The 23,614-nt window shown below is 44.1% G+C and overlaps 1 protein-coding gene across 7 annotated transcripts in view; it reads right to left on the bottom strand.

Moving 5' to 3' along the window:
* Nucleotides 1-8,575: 8,575 nt before the first annotated feature.
* The window catches only part of LOC106612426 (rho guanine nucleotide exchange factor 12), an 89,037-nt gene continuing 73,998 nt past the window's right edge, over nucleotides 8,576-23,614 (bottom strand). For 6 of the 7 annotated variants that reach the window (XM_045724340.2, XM_045724345.2, XM_045724342.2 and 3 more), the window contains 16 exons: nucleotides 23,324-23,470; nucleotides 23,130-23,215; nucleotides 16,982-17,107; nucleotides 16,445-16,559; nucleotides 15,560-15,660; nucleotides 15,170-15,247; nucleotides 14,822-14,897; nucleotides 14,342-14,509; nucleotides 13,777-13,864; nucleotides 13,392-13,469; nucleotides 13,178-13,272; nucleotides 12,639-12,860; nucleotides 12,218-12,466; nucleotides 10,677-10,903; nucleotides 9,697-9,772; nucleotides 8,576-9,547 (listed from right to left, as the gene is read on the bottom strand). In XM_045724340.2, the coding sequence (XP_045580296.1) occupies nucleotides 9,537-9,547; nucleotides 9,697-9,772; nucleotides 10,677-10,903; nucleotides 12,218-12,466; nucleotides 12,639-12,860; nucleotides 13,178-13,272; nucleotides 13,392-13,469; nucleotides 13,777-13,864; nucleotides 14,342-14,509; nucleotides 14,822-14,897; nucleotides 15,170-15,247; nucleotides 15,560-15,660; nucleotides 16,445-16,559; nucleotides 16,982-17,107; nucleotides 23,130-23,215; nucleotides 23,324-23,470 (1,943 nt within the window). In that variant the 3' untranslated portion in view covers nucleotides 8,576-9,536. The remainder of the gene's footprint in view (nucleotides 9,548-9,696; nucleotides 9,773-10,676; nucleotides 10,904-12,217; nucleotides 12,467-12,638; nucleotides 12,861-13,177; nucleotides 13,273-13,391; nucleotides 13,470-13,776; nucleotides 13,865-14,341; nucleotides 14,510-14,821; nucleotides 14,898-15,169; nucleotides 15,248-15,559; nucleotides 15,661-16,444; nucleotides 16,560-16,981; nucleotides 17,108-23,129; nucleotides 23,216-23,323; nucleotides 23,471-23,614) is intronic. The other variant, XM_045724341.2, reaches the window with a different exon arrangement.

Genomic DNA, 23,614 nt, shown 5'->3' with positions numbered 1-23,614 from the left:
TAAAGATAGCTTAATAGAAAATGACTCAAGTAAAAGTGAAATTCACCCAGTAAAATACTACTTGAGTTAAAGTCTAAAAGTATTTGGTTTTAAATGTACTTAAGTATCAAAAGTAAAAGCAACTTCTAAAATGTACTTAAGTATCAAAAGTTAAAGTAAAAGTATAAATCATTTCAAATTCTGTATATTAAGCAAACCAGACGGGACAATTTTCTTTCTTTGTTTTTAATTGACGGATAGGCAGGGGAACACTCCAACACTCAGACATAATTTACAAACGAAGCATTTGTGTTTAGTGAGTCCGCCAGATCAGAGGCAGTAGGGATGACCAGGGATGTTCATTTGATAAGTGTGTGATTTCGACCATTTTCCTGTCAAAATGTAAAGAGTACTTTTGGGTGTCAGGGAAAATGTATGGAATAAAAAGTACATTATTTTCTTTAGGAATATAGTGAAGTAAAAGTTGGCAAAAATATAAATAGTAAAGTACAAATACCCCAAAAACTACTTAAGTAAAAATACTTTAAAGTACTACTTAAGTACTTTACACTACTGTAATACATAAAAACATTTATTTAACCTTTATTTAAGTAGGCATGTCAGTTAAGAACAAATTCTTATTTATAATGACGGCCTACCCTGGCCAAACCCTCCCCTAACCTGGACGACGCTGGGCCAATTGTGCGCCGCCCTATGGGACTCCCGATCACGGCCGGTTGTGATACAGCCGGGATCGAACGCCACTCAGGATTAATGATGGGTTATGCATAATACGCTTCTAACTTATAGCATCTGTCTCTTGCCCAATATGCACCTACCTGTGCTCAGCTGGCCTCTCCTAAAAAAAACGCTCCTTAGCTCTTGGAGTCCCATGCAGGAAAATATAGACTAGAATAGCTTGCTGGATATTATTTATTTGTTTGCATTTCTTATAACAATAGACTATTCGAAGAGGGATGCAAGCCCTTGTTTGCTGAATGTTAAGTACAGCAGCCAATAGAACACGTGTAGTTTGAAAGAAGAGCAAACGCACGATGGCGGTAGGCTATAGCAGTTACATATTCAGACCCATAACCATTCAATCTTCATGAAGAGAAGTGAAAGCCTTTTGCATCTAATTCTAGTCCTATATTATTCAAGGATGTCAGAATGATGAAGATAAGGACAACAGAACATATTTAATTTAACTGTTGAAAGCGAGGAAGGAATGAAGCAACAGCAGAGAGGCAGATGAGGTCAGCTAATAACATTAGGGGACATATTATGAAAGGTATATATGCGTCAGCCTACTAATTATTGAAATTGTTACGAGATGTCGCCAAGCCACTAGATGGCGCTGCTGTTATGTGTATCTGAGTGTTATACTCTATAGTGCGAGTGAGCCAAGTTAGGCATTACACCTTTTTCCCCTCAGGAGACTGAAAAGATTTGACATGCGTCCCCAGATCCTCAAAAAGTTATACAGCTGCACCATCGAGAGCATCCTGACCGGTTGCATCACCTCCTGGTATGGTAACTGCTCGGCATCTGACCATAAGGTGCTACAGAGGGTAGTGGGTACGGCCCAGTACATCACTGGGGCCAAGCTTCCTGCCATCCAGGACCTCTATACTAGGCGGTGTCAGAGGAAAGCCCAAACAATTGTCAGACTCTAGTCACCCAACTCATAGACTGTTTTCTTGAACAGCACTGTTGGTTAAAGGCTTGAAAGTAAGCATTTTCACGGTAAGGTCTACACATGTTGTATTCGGCGCATGTGACAAATAAAGTTTGATTTGATTTTGACTTACTATGCACTGAATGGAGGTGTAATGCATGCTACACAATGTGGCTGAAGAAGACATTATCAACATTACCTTGCTCTTGTATTGAATAACCAGCATACAAAACATGATATCAGAAGTCAGAACCAAATGCACATATCCTTGACGAATCAAAATATCAAAACGACACAAGGATAAATGCTCAGTAGGAAGGAACGTGCCAACTAGCTAACCAGTTACGACAAAACAAATTATAATAAGAAACGACAACAGTGGCTTACAAGGTAATTCCATTACCAGAGCCCATGGACATGTATGTATCGCCCATCAACTGGACATTTATTCAACAAAAGAAAATAAGATAGCTACCGGTCTGGACAAAAAGGAAGAAAAAGTCTGCAACTTTGCTAACCGTGATAGGAAACGAATGCCTGAAGCAGAGAAAACTGACCCGTTAAAAATGATAGAGGCGCTACAGAAACACTTTGAGCCTTCCAGGAATGTGATCTACAAGAGGTACATGTTTAATGCTTGTCAACAAAGTCAATGTGATACATCAGAGCAGTACAATGCAAATCTGAGGAAGCTAGCAGACGTGTCTGTGACATGCTCAGAGAACCAAACCGAACACTGAACAAAGCCATAGACGTGTCGTTCAAGTGAACAAGCACCAATGCAAATCAGGAAAATTGGTGGAGGTGAACCAGAGACTGTACATTAGAGCGACGTTCAGAATCAAAACGCCAAACATATGGCCTTAAACAGACAGAGTTTAAAGGGGATACTAACAAAAATAGAATGCCAAATTACTTAACCTGTCATTACTGTTGTTCAATACATGCCAAAGCCAAATGCCCAGCATACGGTGTCACCTGTAAAGCATGTGGCAAACCATTTTGCCAGAGTTTGTAAACAAGCACAACACAAACTTCAACTCAATTAGAGGAAGATAATGAGTCAGATGACCAAACAACAGATGCAATGTGGTACATCTCACAGGTTAATCATTAACCTTAAGCTAGCTCCACTCAATTGACATACAGTATGACCCCAGCCATACAATTAAATGTCAACTAGACACAGGATCAACAGTGAATGTCATAATCTATGGGGACCTACAGTGAGTCATGCAAGACAGCAATACAGTTGTCCTACCTAGCAAAGCTACACTCAAGCTATGATGGCACACTGACAAATCCAATAGGAGAATCCAATCTCAAAGCAGATCATGTGTTACATCACGTCGACACCCAAAGCACCACATCCACTGAGGTCATAACAACTGAGATCATCTCCAAGTACAAGGACATGTTTGATGGGCTTGGCTTCCTTCGTGGAGAGCTACACCTAGAAGTAGACAATGCCTGTGCAGCAGCTACCAAGATGGATACCTGTGAAGGAAAGGATCACAAAGGCCATACATTCAATGGACAGTGCAGACATCACGAAAGTCACAGAGCCAACAATGTGGATCAGCAACATGGTTGTCATTGAAAACCCTGATAAACTACACATAAGCATGCACCCCAGTGCACACAACAAAGCCTTACTGAGATCACACTTCCAGATGCCCACAATATAAAATATTCTACCAGAAATATCCAAAGCAAAGGTTTTCTCAGTACTCGATGCCAAAGATGGATATTGGCAAGTCAAACTTGATGAAGTGAGCAGCTATCTAACAACTTGCTGGACACCTGTAGACAGGTATAGATGGCTGAGAATGCCATTTGGAATCACGCCAGCAGCAGAAGAATACCAGTGCAGACAGTGTGAAGCACTACAGGGACTAAAAGGAGGGAGTGTGATTGCAGATTACATTCTACTCAATGCATTTGGCGACACACACGGAGAGGCGATGGCAGATTTTGACAGAAACCTTACAGCTCTCCTGCAGAAAGCAAAAGATGTCAACCTGAAGCTGAACAAAAATAAACTCTGGTTAAAGCTACCTAGTGTGACATACATGGGTCATCTTCTCAACAGAGAGGGCCTTCACCAGCCATTCAGAACATGGGTACACCGACCATTGTCAAGTCACTACAACGGCTGTTGGGGTTTGTGAACTCTCTCGCCAAATTCATGCCTAGCCTATCTGATATGTGCGAGCCGCTCCGAAGACTGACTGACATGGACATTGTATGGACATGGCTACCACAGCATGACACAGCATTTGAGACTATCAAACAGTTAGTCACACAACACCCAGTGCTCAAATACTATGACCTGAATGTTGAAGTCACACTGCAGTGTGATGCCAGTGAGACAGGTTTGGGTGCAGCCCTTCTACAGAAAGGACAACTTGTTGCATTTGCCTCCAGAACATTGACTCAGAACAAAGATATGCACAGATTGAGAAAGAATCTCTCCATTGTTTTTGCATGCGACAAGTTTGACCAGTATCTGCATGGCAGAGAGTTCATAACAATACACAGCGACCACAAACTGCTCGAGACAATCTTCAAGAAGTTCCTACTCACAGCATCAAAGCGACAGCACCATAGCACTAAGGCTACAAAGATACCAACAAAGAGGAGCTCACCACAGAAAATTGATTGATATTCAAAGGAAACAGGGTCTTCATACGCACTGAATTTCTCAACAAAATCCACTCTGGCCACAGGTATAAAGGCTGTTTTCTGGCCAAGGATTTTATCAGAAAATGTGCCGCCTGCTACTCCATCCAGAAGAGACAACAAAAGAAGATACTCATCCCCCAGCAAATCCCTCCCCTCCCATGGTCGGGATGGACCTGCACACAGTCAACAAAAGCAACTACCTCATCATGGTGGATTATTACTATGACTAGTGGGAGCTCGACGAGCTGACTGACACCACATCAGACACCATCATTGAATGCTACAAAAAGCAGTTCAGCAGACATGGCGTTGCCCACACTGTTGTTTCTGATAATGCCCCCCCCCCCCCCCGTGCTGATGAGTGGGACTTTAAACATGTGACGTCATCCCCGTATCACAGCCAAAGCAATGGCAAAGCTGAATCAGCTGTGGAAATTGCCAAAAGTCTCCTAAAAAAGGCTGCGATGGATGGTGAATAACCACAAAAAGCAGTGTTGGCATGGCGGAATAATCCAATAGAGGGACTTAACAGTTCCCCTGTACAGCATGTCCACCCACCATGAAAAAACTGCTCAAACCCCATGTGGTACAAAATGTCATAGTAAGAAAACAAGCCAAAGGGCTGACAGAAAACACCACTATGACACACATGCCCAACATCATCCAAGGACAAACCGTAAGGGTTCTTCTCCACCCAAACAACTCAGCCAGCACTTGGATGCTGGGCATATGCACTGATCAACTCAGTGACCGGTCGTATGAAGTACTAGTGAACGGTAAAAAATACAGCAGAAACAGAAAAGAGATTCATCCAGTGTCTGAACAACACAGGAACCCCCCCCGATCGCCATCCAAACAAACATGGATGAGGATGACTGGGGACTATGAAACGAAACCGCCAACCAGGCAGGTGGTGTACAGGCTGCTTATATGGAAGCAGCCCCACTGCCTGAAAATCTTACTCTGAGACACACCAGAACCAGAGCCGCCTATGAGATAATGTTGTTGAATCTAAAAGGTTATATATTGTATTTTATTTTTTGGAAGAGGGAAGCAAATTAGAGTAGTCTGTTTATGGACTTTAACGTTTATGCTTATTGAAGGTGCTTGCATAAGAACACAGTTATATTTTGGTTACCAGTGTAATGTTTTTACTGGCAAGGGTCTAACCCCAGTTCTCCTGTTTATGAGTCTAGGAGTTAAAATGTTACGAGATGTCGCCAAGCCAATAGATGGCGCTGCTGTTAGGTGTATCTGAGTGTGATACTCTATAGTACAAGTGAGCCAAGTTAGGCATTAGTTACAATGCACTGAATGGAGCTGTACGCATTCTACACAATGATGCTGAAGTAGACATTCTTAGCAACATTACCTTGTTCTGAATAATCAGCATACAAAAAACAAATAGGCCCCATTATATTCAAAATTAAAATCAAATTCACTAGCCTATACTTGTAACTTTGTAGGCTGCATGTTCTCTCCCTGCTTGGTCATGGTTTGAACGATGTGCGTAATTCCAGTCCATATAATACCTTACAGTAATACAGTTCCCATAAAAAAAAAGGTTAGCCTACTGGAGCTAGTTTCATTTACTTACCCAAGAGAGCATATAGCTAGCTACATCTATGGGCTTCTATGTTTTTCTGTCGTGCATAATGTGCAGTAGCCTGCAGTATATCAGATATGTATTGGATAACAGCACAATTATTTGGTCTTGGACTCATAAAATGTATTTAATGTATGGCTCATCAGGCTGAGGTAGCATCAGACTTGAATTTTAGATCAAAGCTCTAATCAAATCCGGACATATTTATATGCTTCATAATGCTTTTGAATGACATTTCCAGCTTCGGTGGGCAATACCGGGATACACGGGACAAAAGTGATTTATTCTCAGGATGGATCATTTGTAAAATACTGGGAAAATATTCAACCCTAATCTGTACACAATTCCTAGAAGCTGAAAATATCCCAGTTCTTCCATGGCCCGCATACTCACCATACGTCACCCATTGAGCATGTTTGCGATGCTCTGGATCAACGTGTACAACGGCACGTTCCAGTTCCCGCCAATATCCAACAACTTCACACAGCCATTGAAGAAGAGTGGGACAACATTCCACAGGCCACAATCAACAGCCTGATCAACTCTAGATGTGTCGCTTTGCAATATTTGTGGGCATATTTTTGTGGGCATATTTTTGTTCAGTGTATATGTACAAAGAAACAAGACAAACACTTCAAAAAGAGCCACAGCTCATTAAACAAAGGCAGTGTAACATTAATGACCTTCTAAGTGGCTGATTCATTTAAAATCTACATTTCAATTTCTGGCAGCAGCCAATTGTGAGCAGCTTTCTCCATCTTGGATGGGTTACTAAATATTGTCCCTGATGAGCACTGCTCTGCCAGAATCAAGCCATTCAAATAATACAAAAACATGTTATAGTTTATAGGCAAAAAAATATGTGATGAATTGTTTAGAATAAGGTCTTAGTGGCTGACTGCTGCATGTATGCAGTAGTGAAAGTTGTCATCGTAGAGTGACAATGAATAACAACGTCACATCAAAACCAGCCTCAGTGAAAAACACTTGCGTGTGTCTGTGTATTCTGTGGGTATGTACGCATCTATAATATTCAGTTGCCTGAGTGAAAATTGCTTCACACCAGGTGGAAGCATGCACGCACGCGGCTCCTGTGAAGAGTCATATCGTCAAACATCCTTATCTTAGAATTAAGTCACACTTAAAGCACCATAATTACGCGCATATCACAAACAAGCAACACTTCTAGGTGAAACTGAGCATCAAGTAACAGAAAATTGCATGAAATCGTGAAGACGTGTTACTCAACGAGACACAAATCTCCTTGTAATACACCTTGCAGGAAAAGGTCACTCTTTTGTAACATAACTGATGCAGCAAAGGTGGTGCATGGAAATGACATTGAAAATATAATTGTATATTATTGGCAAGAAGAAACGGTCACTTGAAGACAACACACCTTTACTCAGATCAGAGATCCTATTTCCATCTTATCTTATACATTGGGACAATAACTTAATAATATGCTTTAGAGGCAAAATGAGAAAAACTATGGCTTGTCGGTAGCTCAAACTGAAGTGACCCTCCTGAGATGTGACAGTGCACTCCTTTGTCTAGCACTTCAAATTAGGTCATTGACATGTGCATGTGGAAAATGTGACAATCAATTACCATCCCTCTCTCTTCTCGGTCATCATTTCATTGCAGAATGTCTTCAGGAGAGGCAGGAGATGTGTCACTCAAAGGAGAGTAAGTAATTAGAGGTTAACGGAGGCTTCTGTTTCCTCTCCAGCAAGACATGTAAAATCAACTAATGTGCACACACTTTCAAGTAGTCTAGACTTAACTCAAAACCCTTGATAAGTACATAAGTCAAATTCCAAAGCAGATTTAGTTATTCTTCAGACATTGTATCCTGTTATTGCAAAGCAATGTCATTTTCTCTCAGGTATATTTAGCTATCAACCTTTGACAGTAGCTGAGCTTTCAGACCGATGCCTGAAGAACATTTTTAATGAGATATGTTGAGCTGAATCAGATAACAGACTAGATACACATTTAGCAGCAAAATAACTCCTTGTTTAAGACAGAACACTGATGTCATTGCATGTTTCAGGGTAGGTCCTGCTCATGTCTATCTGGTAGATGGTAAAAGCCTGGCCCCTACTGGTGTATGTCAAGTGAATGAATCTTCCTATAGGAGGAAAAGGACAACCTGATTGCCTTGTTCTTGATTAATTAAGTCATGGAATGGATTCAGCAATACCATGTAAAAACAGTTGAAATCTGAGAAATACAAAACTACTGTATACGGCAACATGTTCCTACATAGTTAAACTCATAGGCCACACTATTTTGTTCACTACCTACCTGATTGGTCAGTATTGAGCAAAACTGTAGAGAAAAAGCTGTACATTTACTATGACGGTTACATTTTATGAGTAGGCTAACTCCATGTTCCTCCAATAGTTACCTCACTGATGGAAAATGGTGCTGAAAAAAGTCAAAGTAACTCTTTCTGTCCCATCTTGTCTCCTTGTTTATCAAATAGTTGTAGTGATTTATCTACAGGATCAGAAGTAAGAGAAGGTGAGAACATTTAAAGCCCATCCTCATTTCTGACCACAAAGCCACATTGGGGGGGAAAAACCTAAGCAAAGAGAACAGGACTAAAGGAATAAACCGTGTTAAGTTTTAGAAATGTCATGGCATTTTTTTATTAAAGTTATGCATAACCTTCCAACTTGATCATTTATAAATGTGTGAACTTTGACATTATCAGCTAGAATTGTCAGATCACTGGCACATCAGCAGTAGCATGGCAGCACAGAGGGGGAAACCAGGCATCATTACCAACGGGAGTGGAGTGGGGGGGGTGAGTTTTAGCCAGGTGTAGAAATGCACTGAGGACCAGGACAGAGCCCCTGACTTTGGCATGCCACCATCCTATGGGGGCTCCATGCAAAGTGCAACTCTATGCCCTCTCAGTCCAAGCATATTCTTCCTGTGTTCATTAAGGATAGGATAGCATTCTGCACCGACGCAGGTGGAGCAGCCTAAAAGGAGGTCCAAATGGCCAAAAAAAAAGCATGCAAGCAACATGGGAAAACACAAGAGAAAATAAATACATCTTGGGATAAAAAAAAAAGTAATACATTATCTTAAAATGTTCCTTTTTCTTCTCGCTTTTTTTTGTTGTGTATAATATATATCCTAAACACACAGCTTTGTACATTTTGGTATAGTTCTCTTTCTTGCAGGGATGACAAGGAGTAGAGAGAAAGGAGGGGAGACACTGGGCGACCCACCGCCATTGGAGTGGGGACACGCAGCAGTGGAGGGGGGGCAGGGCCAGGCGGGGCTAGGTTCAGGACAGTCCCTCTTCCCTGATTGCCTTGTGCTGACGGATGGAGCGGGGGGGAGAGATCCAAAGAAACCACCCTTCCTCCAACTGTCTCTCGCTCATGCTCAGTCTCTCGGGGAGAACCACGGTGGGAGGAGGAAGAGGGTACTCAGCAGTTGAGTGGACAAGCTAATAGAGGACATCCAGGTCAACGAAACAGCAGGGAGGTAGAAATCAACTCTTCCATCTTCACGTCCTCCCTTACGGCCTGATGCAGGGGCCTGGGAGGGGTGGGATTTCTGTGACTATCTCTTATCTAGGAACAAGATAATAACAGAAAGGGCCAAGGCAGTCAGACCATAAACAATAACTCAGCTGTCACACCTCGCATGCTCTTGGGTTTTCTAATAAATACTGAGACACTGAAAGGGAGTAAAGGAATCTGTAAGACAACAGCCATGTTACCTTTGTTATCGTCCATGTCTGTCGATGACCTGGCCGGCCTTTGGCGTAGTAGACTGTGATACTTGGCCTCTACCTCCTGAGAGAAAACAAACAAGCAGGGATCAGTCTGCAATCAGGTTTGATACGCAATAAAGTCACATTTACTAATGAACCCTTAGCCTACAATTTCCGTGGCACCGCGGAAATCGAATGAACATAATATAAAAATCCCCATCAAAATCTGTCTGTTTAAGCTAGAGAGATGTTTTTTTGTTGTTGCATGGGCTGCGTCTCAATCCACCCTTCTGAATCTGCAGTGAAAGGTGGCAGAGCTAAAGCAATGTTTGTCAGACCATGAGACATCCCGGAAAAAACAGTCTTCTCACAAAAATGCCTGTTGCATCCGAACAGTGTGGCTATTGAAAGATGAGACTCTCACGAACACGTTGGCCCTCTCCGTTTTGGTCTAGGACGCCCACAAGCCTAATCTGAATTCCCTGATACCAGTTAAGAAGAATGGAAGTATATATGGAGATGGTTTATTACCTAAACTATGGGGATAAATACATGTAAAAAATAATTAAAAAAAAATAAATAATAAATAAATAAAAAAAATCGACAATAATTTCCTGATCTTTCTTAAATCTCTCAGATACAGGACAGACACTTCAGAACAAACTTCCTTTTTATTTTTTGGGGGACTATCTATTGTTCCATGTAGTGAATCTGTTATTAAATGAGTTTCTATTGGCTAATAGCAGTAATGCCAAATTCAATGTTTCATCCCCCCGGGTTAGACAGGGCTCAGACTTTAGAGGGTTAATCAACCAGTCAGTCAGTCAGTCAGTCAGTCAGTCAGCCAACCAACCAACCAACCAACCACCAACCAACCAACCAACCAACCAACCAACCAGTCAGTCAACCAGTCAGTCAACCAGTTAGTCAACCAATGTCAGCAAATCAGTCAGTCAGTCAGTCAACCAACCATCCCACCCACGTACCTTGAGGTGGTTGAGGTTGGTCTGCAGGTTGCGGATGTGGGACAGGACCTGTCGGCTGAAGCTGGAGATGCTGCCTGCCTGTGAGGCAGAGGAGAACCTTAGGCTGATCCCAGAGTCTCCTGCCCCGCAGCCCCGCGAGGCACTCAGCTGCTTCCCCGTGGCCTGGAGGTCGTCGTCCGTGCTGCTCTCCCCCGAGCCCCCGTAGCCCTCCAAGACCAGGTACCCTGCTGGGAGACGCAACAAGGTCCAACTGATTCTCGTTTCAGGACACTAGGCGTATGTCGCGCGTTACTACTTCACAGTAGAGCCATTTGAACGTAAACGTTTAAATTTTTTTTATCAAAATGCATTTCTGGGCAGAAATGCCTTCTGGAACATGTGAACTTTCATGTGCCTTAATAACAAACTAGTATGCCATCTGTAAATACGAATAAAATTGTTAAATTACGAGCCTAGTTGGTATAGCCACAGAAAAAGTAAGTAACCTTCCCGCTAGCAATGGATTGGCTGAGGTAATGAGTGGGCTGGGCATGCCGAGAGATGAGTTCGGATTGGTCTGCCATGTAGCACGCTTCTGTCTATTTGAGCTGGTCGGTCTGTGTAGGTAATCCTGTCTAACGCTGTTTTAAAAAATATATATTGCGTAGTAGAACTGGATAAGTGTTGCTCTCAACTTTCTGGAGGACTGAGTTTTGAAATCAGTGGAATTAGAGTATGATAGCTAAGGATTGCATCTTCAAACTAAGGGCAACCATGGCATCCGTGAGAGAGTGAGAAGCGTCTGTCCATGTATACGGGAAAGCTAGCTACATTTTCATATATTACACATTTCTAATTTTGTCAGAAAGCAGTTTTCATTTCAAGTTCAAGTGTACTGTTAGCTAGCCAGCTAGTTAACGTTACGTGTATGATCTGTGTAGTAATATTATTTGTATCTCAGAGCCATTTGCTTTGCTAATTATTGCCTAATGTTAACTAGCTAACATTGAACCTGGTTGGTTAGCTACCTGCAGATCATGTAGGGTAGTAACATCATGAGTTGGGATTATGGTTAATTGTTTATCTAGCATGTCTTAACAAAAAAGACTCCATTATGCAAGTAATCATTTCAATAGAATGTCAATGATGTCACTGCAAAAACTGTGGATAGAGTAGCCTGCAAGCTAGCCAATGTTAGCCAGTTAGCTTGGGTGCTTGACTGCTGTTAGGACTGAACACTCAGATCAACCCTTAAAGAGATGGGTGGGGCTATAGCTTAAGAGGGTGAGAACGATGCTGAATGGGTGTAGACAGAAGAGCTCTCCAGTAGTAGTACCATTTTCTCAAAAGTGAGGTTACAAGTTTATCAACTTTGAAAGCAGAATTTATTTCCCATTGTTCCTCAACTGTAGTGTATGGTATACCATTTTCTAGCGCTGAGTAAATATGCTACGTAAGACCGAATCGAGCCGGTTGTTCACAAATTTGCACCCCCATGGGTCCCCAAGAACAGGATAAAAAAAACACAGATCTCTCTCACACACACACAACTGCAAGTGTACCATAATCCTCGGGGGACTCAAAGAAGCCCGTGTCCCCAGACACCAGGTCCTGAGCCGGGTCCTCGGGGTGGCTTGCCTGGGTGCACCTCCCTGAGCCGTTCTGAACCGCCACCCGGGCCCGGCTGTCCACGGGGGTCCTCAGGGACGTGGTCCTGAGAAGACGCCCGCCCCCCGAGGAGGAGCGCCCGGCGCCTTCGCCGTCCTCCTGTGACATGAGCTGGGTCACAAGGACCTGCTTCAGCGCTGACACTAGAGGACACAGATACGGTTAAGACGTCCACACAAAATCTATATATGTTTACAGTGGAGAGCTATCCCTGACCAGGTTCATATAACTAACTAGAGTTTTCCTGGTCAGAAAAGTCTTAACCCACACCAGACTTGAGACCTAGGCGATTGAGGCAGATGTCCTTTCACTCACATGTCTTTAAAGCATCGTCAGCTCTAGAAGGACTGAAGCCCACACCGTCCGATTCGCTGAGCCCGTCTACGGCCATGCGGAAGGGCAGCCTATCTGCAAGGTCCGGGTCCCCATAAAGCCCCTCCTCCCGGTTGGGCTCCTCCTCTTCGGGCTTGAGTCCTTCAAATGGGTTGGCATCTGGGAGAGAGGTCTGCATCTCGCCTCCAGAGGCAGCGCAGCCCTCTTTATTTGGGGAGAGAACAAGGAGACCTTGATGTGCATTCAGTCAATCTAGATGGATTCTACTGGAGCATGTTACTAGTGGAGGCTGGTGGAGGGTGGAACGTAATAGCTGGGATGGAATAAATGGAAAGGTATCAAAGACATTGACTCGGTTTCATACATTCCATTCCAGCCACTGAAATAAGCCTTTCCTGTGTTCTAAAGTGACATCAGCTTCCACTGCACATTACACAATGTCCCTAACTGTTGCTGAAGAAGTTTTCAAATATCCCTATAGACGGGGGGAACATGGAGAGATGGGGTGCTAGTTTAGATACCTATAGACTGGCTGCTTCCAGAGGAGATGCGGTCCGGGTCCTTACTGAGTTGGGCTATGCCTGCAGTGATGATCTCCACACCGTCTCTCTCTCCACTGACACGGTGGGAGAGAACAAAGAGTCAGTATCAGGAGAAGCAAGTTCATGGTCATCATAAAATACATTTGCTGATGAATAAAACCAAAGAAGTGTTATACTGAGAGGAGGAACGTACTCTGTTTGAGGTAAGGGGATGACGCTGTTCGGCTTCACTTTCATGACGTCCGCTCTCTGGGTGATATGCCGCTGCCACCTGGTGGAGGGAGGATGACAACACACAGACAGACGGACAAAGACAAAAACAGATACAGACAGATGGACAGACACACCGAGACAGAGGTGAGTAGACTGTGGGTAAAAGGTGTTCCTTACCACAGACCTAGGATCAGATAACCCTACCTCCATAGCTAACCTTCACTATTAAGACGGGTAAGAAAAAGATCTGACCCTGTATCAGTGGTTAGGGGAAACTTCTACCTACTCCAGTGAATTAAGCTAAACCGAATGGGGTTTTAAAGTTGTGGCTATAATGACTAAACCACAGTATCAGGAGGACTCACATTCTCTGCTCTGATACGGTCTGGGCCATCAGCTCGTAGATTTGGGCCCCGTTGTCCGACATTGAGAGAACAAAGAACGACTTGTTGTCTGTTGGGAGAGGGAATAGCAGGAAAATAGGGTACTCCTGACTGTCTCACATTACACCCTATCCCCCTATATTGTGAACTACTTTTGACCACCGTCACATAGGGCTATGGTCAAAAGTAGTACACTATATAGGGGGGATAGGGTGTAATGTGAGCTGGGAGTCATTGTGTTAACAAGGTTGGATCTACAGTACCAGTCAAAAGTTTGCACACACCTACTCATTCCAGGGGTTCTCTTTATTTTTACTATTTTCTACATTGTATAATAATAGTGAAGACATCAAAACTATGAAACAACACATATGGAATCATGTAGTAAGAAAAAAAAAAAGTGTAGGTGTGTCCAAACTTTTGACTGGTACTGTAACTCAAACAGATTTCAATAGAACGGACATCTGCATTCCAGGTAGCATGACTACAGGGTGGCCATCTTTGTCAGGGAAACGAATGGTATGACTGTATCTCTATGGCAACTCACCTGTGGCCACAGAGCGCACCAGCACCGCGTTGAGCTTGATGATGGGGCTGAAGATGTGCTTGGTGTCGGCGGTGCCAGACAGGTTTTTGCTGTGGCACTTGAGGATGAGCCGCTCGTCCTGCTTCTGCAGCAGCACCAGGATGTCCTCCAGGAGCAGGGTGTACAGCTCTGAGACCAGAACAAGAGATTTAACCACAGAATTACATAGAACACTACACTGGACATAGATGTCACAATTATATCTCATTAGGCAACAATGGTGTTTCTTTTATAATTTCTCCCATTACATCATGTAGTTTGTCTTAGGGGCCAGGAGATTTTCCTGACCACATGAACTGACATTGAATTAGTCCGGGCTCTGTTTGCAGTTGTAGTCCACAACTAGGGCCAAGAGTTTTCCCTAGTTGGATCACATTGGTCAGGAAAAACCTCCTTGGCCCTACTTATCCACATAAACGCCTGATAAAGTCAAAAACATACCAATAGTCTTGTCCTTGTTGACCTTCCATGACAGTGGTCCCTCATGGACCATCTTCTTCTTGGTCAGGTCCAGGTTCTGAGTGTGGAGGGAGGAAAGGTCAAAAGGTCAGATTAGCTGAGCTTACTTGTTTAGTCAGATCCCTATTAGCTTTCACTTTGGAAAAAGATACTCTCCACCCCAAAGAATGGAGCTGCATGATCTAGTCACATTTCAAGCACTAGCAGCTGACATTTAAACAAATAATTTCCCCTTTTATAACTGCAGTGGCTCCCTTGCAGAAACCAAAACAAACTAAAATGTTGTCTTTTTGAGGGCAGGAGCAGAAAACACTTTATGGATCGCCTCACCTTGAGCTCTGAAATCATGGGGTTCTCTGTCTGCTTCAGAGACGAGAGGTCTAACCGCCTCTGGTAGTCCTCCAGCCTCTGTGGAAAGAAAGAGGGACGGGGAGAAGAAGAGAGCGAGAAAAAGAGGTACACAGAAAAACAGGCGTAAGCTGGATACTCTGCTGCTACAGGCACTATTACACTCTAACCAACAGACACAAACCCCATATTTTCCCTGCAATCCATCACCTGCCATCATCTCTGCTTTCTCTCAGAGGAACAGTGGGAGAAAAGAGGACAGATTTTCGGGTGGCTGAGGCCCTGTAGGCCGAGCAGGGGTGAAATGAGATAAGAGAGATGTGGCTGTGCTGCCGTCCCCTCCGTTCCCAGATGAGGCTAAGTCACACCCACCTGCTTGTTTTCAGATTCCTTCACTGCTTGGTTGACGTGATTGAGGATCTTCCTGCAGCAGTCGCCCGCCTTCTTTACCTTATCTTTCTCCACGGTGTCATCTGAAATGAAATTACGAGAGAGAGCTGAAGATTTTGTGGAGAAAAACAGAAGAAAAAAACTGCCTCTGTGGGGTACTGACCAACAAATGGATATTTTCCTGCCCCAATTAGCAGCTGATCACTCGGAAATGAAGACCAAGTAGAGGGCATTAACATTCCTAATAGCTGCTTTATGTTCAATGCATTTTATGCCAGGAGAACTAAACCACAGCCAAGATTAAAAACGATGGGACCCAAATAATGCGAGAACATCTCACAAAATGTGCATTACCTACTTTGGAAAATGCCAAAATAATAATCTCAGTTTAACCGAGAGCACAGCTGTAATTTGCTAATGGCTGGCGCAATGCCAGCTCTCCCGGGTCACTGAAAATGCCCTAGTTTAGACATGACATACATGTATCACAATTATCATTGCATACACAGTGATGAGCTGGGCTGGCAGCTCCCAACACACACACACACACACACACACACACGCACAGAGGGCGGTCACTGGGGCACCACAGCAGAAGGACACTTCTATCATTAACGCTGCTGTAAGCGCGCTGCCCTGCATCACTGCGATGGCCTGGTCTGCTTTGAGCCCAGTGTCATCATTACTCATTGTCAGAGTCTAGTACCCTTTTTACACTATCATGCCAAACAGAACCGTACTGTGCTGGCTCATTGTGTTGGCTCACTAGCACGGTTCCAGCAACTACGGTGGGTGTGTAGTCAGCCTAGTACAGTACAGCTTGGCTTAGTAGAGTGAAAGAGGTATAGGAATGTGCGTGTGGCCCACCTGTGTACTTGGCGATGTTCTCCAGTAGGAGAGGGTACTTGGTGAACCTCTGCATCTCCACAGGAATGATGTCCTTCAGTTGGAGTCTTCGACACAGTCGGTTACTCTCAGCTTCCTGCAAACGCACAGTGAAGTTAGGAAAGAAGGCCGCAGGAATGATGAAAAGGGCAACAAAACAGGCAAGATGCATCCCTTTCGCTCATGTATATACTTCGCCCACCAGTGACTTTAACATTGAAGATGTAGCTCTGTCAAAGCTACTTTCTACAACGTATGTTTTAATGTGTCATTTACCTCAAATTCATTTGAACTTAAAATTAAATCATTTTTCAAAAATGCTACCATTGAACTCCTCTTGCTTCCCACAAACATCCCACACCCTGTCACAGACATTGTAGAGTCTGCAGAAGTGAATTACACAGTCAAATACCTGACCTAAACCTCAAGTAACAGGCAGTGCACAATAGCCCCGTGTGCGCACTCCAGTCCCAGCACTGCCCTCTGTCCTCCTCTTCTCTCCTCCATTCCTCCACTTACCTGCATGAAGGAGGTGAAGCGCGAGTCCTTCTTCTGTCTGCTCTTGATGAGCTCCAGAGCGAAGGGCTGGTTGCTGCAGAACGTGCCCACCGCCTGCTTGATCTTCTCCTCCTCGCCCCTGCTGAACTGGAAAACACAGGCGAGCCAGGCGAATCAGGGTCAGTCGCCATGGCAACTGCCTGTCGCCAAGCCAACCCACTGGTTGTTGCGTGTGTGTGGTGGCAGTGTGCCAGATCAAGGGGTCTAAAATCGACCACGTACATGCTTTAGCCAATTCCCCCTGACTACCATTGTTGTCATGATTCTGTCACAGCTACATTTTGGTTATCATGGTTGTCTCTGCGTTCAGGCACGAATGGTTGCCGTGCACCACCCGAGTGGGTGCTTCACATTGCCGGTGGATAAGGCGAGCTTTCCCCTTTCTATGTAAGCACTTTGAGCACCTGGAAAAAGCGCTTTATAAAGCCAATGAATTATTATTATACATGTATAGACAGAGGGGTTTGCTGAAGCACACATGTATATCTGGGACCAGGTTAGTTGATGGGTTCCGCCAGTCCAGCTGTGGCACACTATCATTTCACAATTTTACTTCCATTCCGCAAAAACACAGCAGCAATCATTACCCTCCAGTTCAAAGCCAATTAAAAAGATAAGCAATCCCATACAACAACAAAAAGTGGAAGTGTTGCCGATCTTACTTTGATACCTGACGGTTTTTTACTTTTTCATTACCGTATATTTTTACTTTTTCCCTCACTCAACTTTTTTCCTCACTCAACTTTTTTCATTCATCCCCGGAGGTTTTATCTGGACATGGTTCGTCAGGACTTCAAACAGCCGAAGCTAAGTAACATTAACATGATGCCTTCTAATTGCAGTCGTTGTATTTATAATATACAGGAGAACGATCGCCTTACGGCAAGGATAGCTGTGCTGCAAGCCCAGCTTCAGACGCGATCGTTAGGCAAGGGTAATTTCAGTGTAGGAAAGGATGAAACAGCGTCTGTGCCACCAGTAAGTACAGATAGTAACGTTAGTATAAACCCCCTCGCACGGTCCCCGCAGCCGGACATCTTTCTCATGGCTTCTGGAGGGAAACGCTGTAGGAATGCTCAACCGGTGTCGCTTATTCAGCCGACAGAAACTTTCAACCGGTTCTCCCCATTAAGCGAGTCGGAGTCGGAGGCCGAGACTTCTCTGGTCTCTACTCCTCCCGTTGTGGGGTCTGAGACGCCGACGGCTCCCACCATTAGCTCTGACAAATTGAAAACCCTAGTCATTGGCGACTCCATTACCCGCAGTATTAGACTTAAAACTAATCATCCAGCGATCATACACTGTTTACCAGGGGGCAGGGCTACCGACGTTAAGGCTAATCTAAAGACGGTGCTGGCTAAAGCTAAAACTGGCGAGTGTAGAGAGTATAGAGATATTGTTATCCACGTCGGCACCAACGATGTTAGGATGAAACAGTCAGAGGTCACCAAGCGCAACATAGCTTCAGCGTGTAAATCAGCTAGAAAGATGTGTCGGCATCGATTAATTGTCTCTGGCCCCCTCCCGGTTAGGGGGAGTGATGAGCTCTACAGCAGAGTCTCACAACTCAATCGCTGGTTGAAAACTGTTTTCTGCCCCTCCCAAAAGATAGAATTTGTAGATAATTGGCCCTCTTTCTGGGACTCACCCACAAACAGGACCAAGCCTGGCCTGTTGAGGAGTGACGGACTCCATCCTAGCTGGAGGGGTGCTCTCATCTTATCTACGAACATAGACAGGGCTCTAACTCCTCTAGCTCCACAATGAAATAGGGTGCAGGCCAGGCAGCAGGCTGTTAGCCAGCCTGCCAGCTTAGTGGAGTCTGCCACTAGCACAGTCAGTGTAGTCAGCTCAGCTTCCCCCATTGAGACCGTGTCTGTGCCTCGATCTAGGTTGGGCAAAATTAAAAATGGCGGTGTTCGCTTTAGCAATCTCACTAGTATAAAGACCTCCTCCATTCCTGCCATTATTGAAAGAGATTGTGATACCTCACATCTCAAAATTGGGTTACTTAATGTTAGATCCCTCACTTCCAAGGCAGTTATAGTCAATGAACTAATCACTGATAATAATCTTGATGTGATTGGCCTGACTGAAACATGGCTTAAGCCTGATGAATTTACTGTGTTAAATGAGGCCTCACCCCCAGGTTACATTAGTGACCATACCCCCCGTGCATCCGGCAAAGGCGGAGGTGTTGCTAACATTTACGATAGCAAATTTCAATTTACAAAAAAAAAAACAACAATGACGTTTTCGTCTTTTGAGCTTCTAGTCATGAAATCTATGCAGCCTACTCACTCACTTTTTATAGCTACTGTTTATAGGCCTCCTGGGCCATATGCAGTGTTCCTCACTGAGTTCCCTGAATTCCTATCGGATCTTGTAGTCATAGCAGATAATATTCTAATTTTTGGTGACTTTAACATTCACATGGAAAAGTCCACAGACCCACTCCAAAAGGCTTTCGGAGCCATCATCGACTCAGTGGGTTTTGTCCAACATGTCTCTGGACCTACTCACTGCCACAGTCATACTCTGGACCTAGTTTTGTCCCATGGAATAAATGTTGTGGATCTAAATGTTTTTCCTCATAATCCTGGACTATCGGACCACCATTTTATTACGTTTGCAATTGCAACAAATAATCTGCTCAGACCCCAACCAAGGAGCATTAAAAGTCGTGCTATAAATTCTCAGACAACCCAAAGATTCCTTGATGCCCTTCCAGACTGCCTCTGCCTACCCAAGGACGTCAGAGGACAAAAATCAGTTAACCACCTAACCGAGGAACTCAATTTAACCTTGCGCAATACCCTAGATGCAGTTGCACCCCTAAAAACTAAAAACATCTGTCATAAGAAACTAGCTCCCTGGTATACAGAAAATACACGAGCTCTGAAGCAAGCTTCCAGAAAATTGGAACGGAAATGGCGCCACACCAAACTGGAAGTCTTCCGACTAGCTTGGAAAGACAGTACCGTGCAGTATCGAAGAGCCCTTACTGCTGCTCGATCATCCTATTTTTCCAACTTAATTGAGGAAAATAAGAACAATCCGAAATTTCTTTTTGATACTGTCGCAAAGCTAACTAAAAAGCAGCCTTCGCAAATGGAGGATGGCTTTCACTTCAGCAGTAATAAATTTATGAACTTCTTTGAGGAAAAGATCATGATCATTAGAAAGCAAATTACAGACTCCTCTTTAAATCTGGGTATTCCTCCAAAGCTCCATTGTCCTGAGTCTGCACAACTCTGCCAGGACCTAGGATCAAGGGAGATACTAAAGTGTTTTAGTACTATATCTCTTGACGCAATGATGAAAATAATCATGGCCTCCAAACCCTCAAGCTGCATACTGGACCCTATTCCAACTAAACTACTGAAAGAGCTGCTTCCTGTGCTTGGCCCTCCTATGTTGAACATAATAAACGGCTCTCTATCCACCGGATGTGTACCAAGCTCACTAAAAGTGGCAGTAATAAAGCCTCTCTTGAAAAAGCCGAATCTTGATCCAGAAATTATAAAAAACTATCGGCCTATATCGAATCTTCCATTCCTCTCCAAAATTTTAGAAAAAGCTGTTGCACAGCAACTGACTGCCTTCCTGAAGACAAACAATGTATACGAAACGCTTCAGTCTGGTTTTAGACCCCATCATAGCACTGAGACTGCACTTGTGAAGGTGGTAAATGACCTTTTAATGACGTCAGACCGAGGCTCTGCATCTGTCCTCGTGCTCCTAGATCTTAGTGCCGCTTTTGATACCATCGATCACCACATTCTTTTGGAGAGATTGGAAACCCAAATTGGTCTACATGGACAAGTTCTGGCCTGGTTTAGATCTTATCTGTCGGAAAGATATCAGTTTGTCTCTGTGAATGGTTTGTCCTCTGACAAATCAATTGTAAATTTCGGTGTTCCTCAAGGTTCCGTTTTAGGACCACTATTGTTTTCACTATATATTTTACCTCTTGGGGATGTCATTCGAAAACATAATGTTAAATTTCACTGCTATGCAGACGACACACAGCTGTACATTTCAATGAAACATGGTGAAGCCCCAAAATTGCCCTCGCTAGAAGCCTGTGTTTCAGACATAAAGAAGTGGATGGCTGCAAACTTTCTACTTTTAAACTCGGACAAAACAGAGATGCTTGTTCTAGGTCCCAAGAAACAAAGAGATCTTCTGTTGAATCTGACAATTAATCTGGATGGTTGTACAGTCGTCTCAAATAAAACTGTGAAGGACCTCGGCGTTACTCTGGACCCTGATCTCTCTTTTGAAGAACATATCAAGACTGTTTCAAGGACAGCTTTTTTCCATCTACGTAACATTGCAAAAATCAGAAATTTTCTGTCCAAAAATGACGCAGAAAAATTAATCCATGCTTTTGTTACTTCTAGGCTGGACTACTGCAATGCTCTACTTTCCGGCTACCCGGATAAAGCACTAAATAAACTTCAGTTAGTGCTAAATACGGCTGCTAGAATCCTGACTAGAACCAAAAAATTTGATCATATTACTCCAGTGTTAGCCTCCCTACACTGGCTTCCTGTTAAGGCAAGGGCTGATTTCAAGGTTTTACTGCTAACCTACAAAGCATTACATGGGCTTGCTCCTACCTATCTTTCCGATTTGGTCCTGCCGTACATACCTACACGTACGCTACGGTCACAAGACGCAGGCCTCCTAATTGTCCCTAGAATTTCTAAGCAAACGGCTGGAGGTAGGGCTTTCTCCTATAGAGCTCCATTTTTATGGAATGGTCTGCCTACCAATGTGAGAGACGCAGACTCAGTCTCAACCTTTAAGTCTTTACTGAAGACTTATCTCTTCAGTAGGTCCTATGATTAAGTATAGTCTGGCCCAGGAGTGTGAAGGTGAACGGAAAGGCTGGAGCAACGAACCGCCCTTGCTGTCTCTGCCTTGCCGGTTCCCCTCTTTCCACTGGGATTCTCTGCCTCTAACCCTTTTACAGAGGCTGAGTCACTGGCCTACTGGTGTTCTTCCATGCCGTCCATGGGAGGGGTGCGTCACTTGAGTGGGTTGAGTCACTGACGTGGTCTTCCTGTCTGGGTTGGCGCCCCCCCCCCCCCCCCCCTTGGGTTGTGCCATGGCGGAGATCGTTGTGGGCTATACTCGGCCTTGTCTTAGGACGGTAAGTTGGTGGTTGGAGACATCCCTCTAGTGGTGTGGGGGCTGTGCTTTGGCAAAGTGGGTGGGGTTATATCCTGCCTGTTTGGCCCTGTCCGGGGGTATCATCGGATGGGGCCACAGTGTCTTCTGATCCCTCCTGTCTCAGCCTCCAGTATTTATGCTGCAGTAGTTTATGTGTCGGGGGGCTAGGGTCAGTCTGTTACATCTGGAGTATTTCTCTTGTCCTATCCGGTGTCCTGTGTGTATTTAAATATGCTCTCTCTAATTCTCTCTTTCTCTCTTTCTGTCTTTCTCTCGGAGGACCTGAGCCCTAGGACCATGCCTCAGGACTACCTGGTATGATGACTCCTTGCTGTCCCCAGTCCACCTGGCCGTGCTGCTGCTCCAGTTTCAACTGTTCTGCCTGCGGCTATGGAACCCTGACCTGTTCACCGGACGTGCTTGTTGCACCCTCGACAACTACTATGATTATTATTATTTGACCATGCTGGTCATTTATGAACATTTTAACATTTTAACATTTTGACCATGTTCTGTTTTAATATCCACCCTGCACAGCCAGAAGAGGACTGGCCACCCCTCATAGCCTGGTTCCTCTCTAGGTTTCTTCCTAGGTTTTTGGCCTTTCTAGGGAGTTTTTCCTAGGGAGTTTTTCCTAGCCACCGTGCTTCTTTCACATGCTTTGCTTGCTGTTTGGGGTTTTAGGCTGGGTTTCTGTACAGCACTTTGAGAATATCAGCTGATGTACGAAGGGCTATATAAAAATAAATTTGATTTGATTTGATTTGAAGTTTATTCTGCAGTGAAAAGGAATTTCAGGCAATGGCACCGCTTTTGTGGATTGTGAGAGAGCGAGAGAGACACTTCTCTCCAACAACACAATTATTACATAAATCATATTCCATTGGGGAAAAGGCTTCAAAATAAAAAAAATAAGAGCTGTACTCACCCAGGACAGCAAGTCGTCTCCTATTTGGTCGATTACGGACGTCTCGTTCCTTTTCCGAATTGTTACCATTTGCTCAGATATCCAAACTGAAATTCAAAATGAAAGGGAATGTAAGAGGGTCATTCTGTGTGTGTATGTGTGCGTACATGCATATACATGCCTGTGTGTGTGCTTATGTCCATGCGTGCAAGTACCATGCAGTTGAACAATGTCCTCCAGGTTGGTGAAGATGTTCTTGATGTCGGCAGCAGGCAGTATGCCCTCTCTGGTGAGCTTCTGGTAGAAGATGTTATCCAGCACTTTGAGCATCCGCAGGTGGGCCCTCTCAGTGTAGAACAGCTCTGTAGACACAGACAGCTCTAATCACTATTGCAGACACATACTGATAAATGACTACATTAGACAACCATAAAAGGCCGATAAAGAGTAATAATGAGAACGGGTATTTCAGCTTGTTTTTGGGGGGTTTTGGCCAAGGTTCCTAC

Source organism: Salmo salar, chromosome 09 (genome assembly GCF_965601325.2).
Source record: "Salmo salar chromosome 09, fSalSal1, whole genome shotgun sequence".
Taxonomy (NCBI): Eukaryota; Metazoa; Chordata; class Actinopteri; order Salmoniformes; family Salmonidae; genus Salmo; species Salmo salar.
The sequence above is the reverse complement of the archived record's forward strand: the minus strand, read 5'-3'. Positions and strand labels throughout refer to the sequence as shown.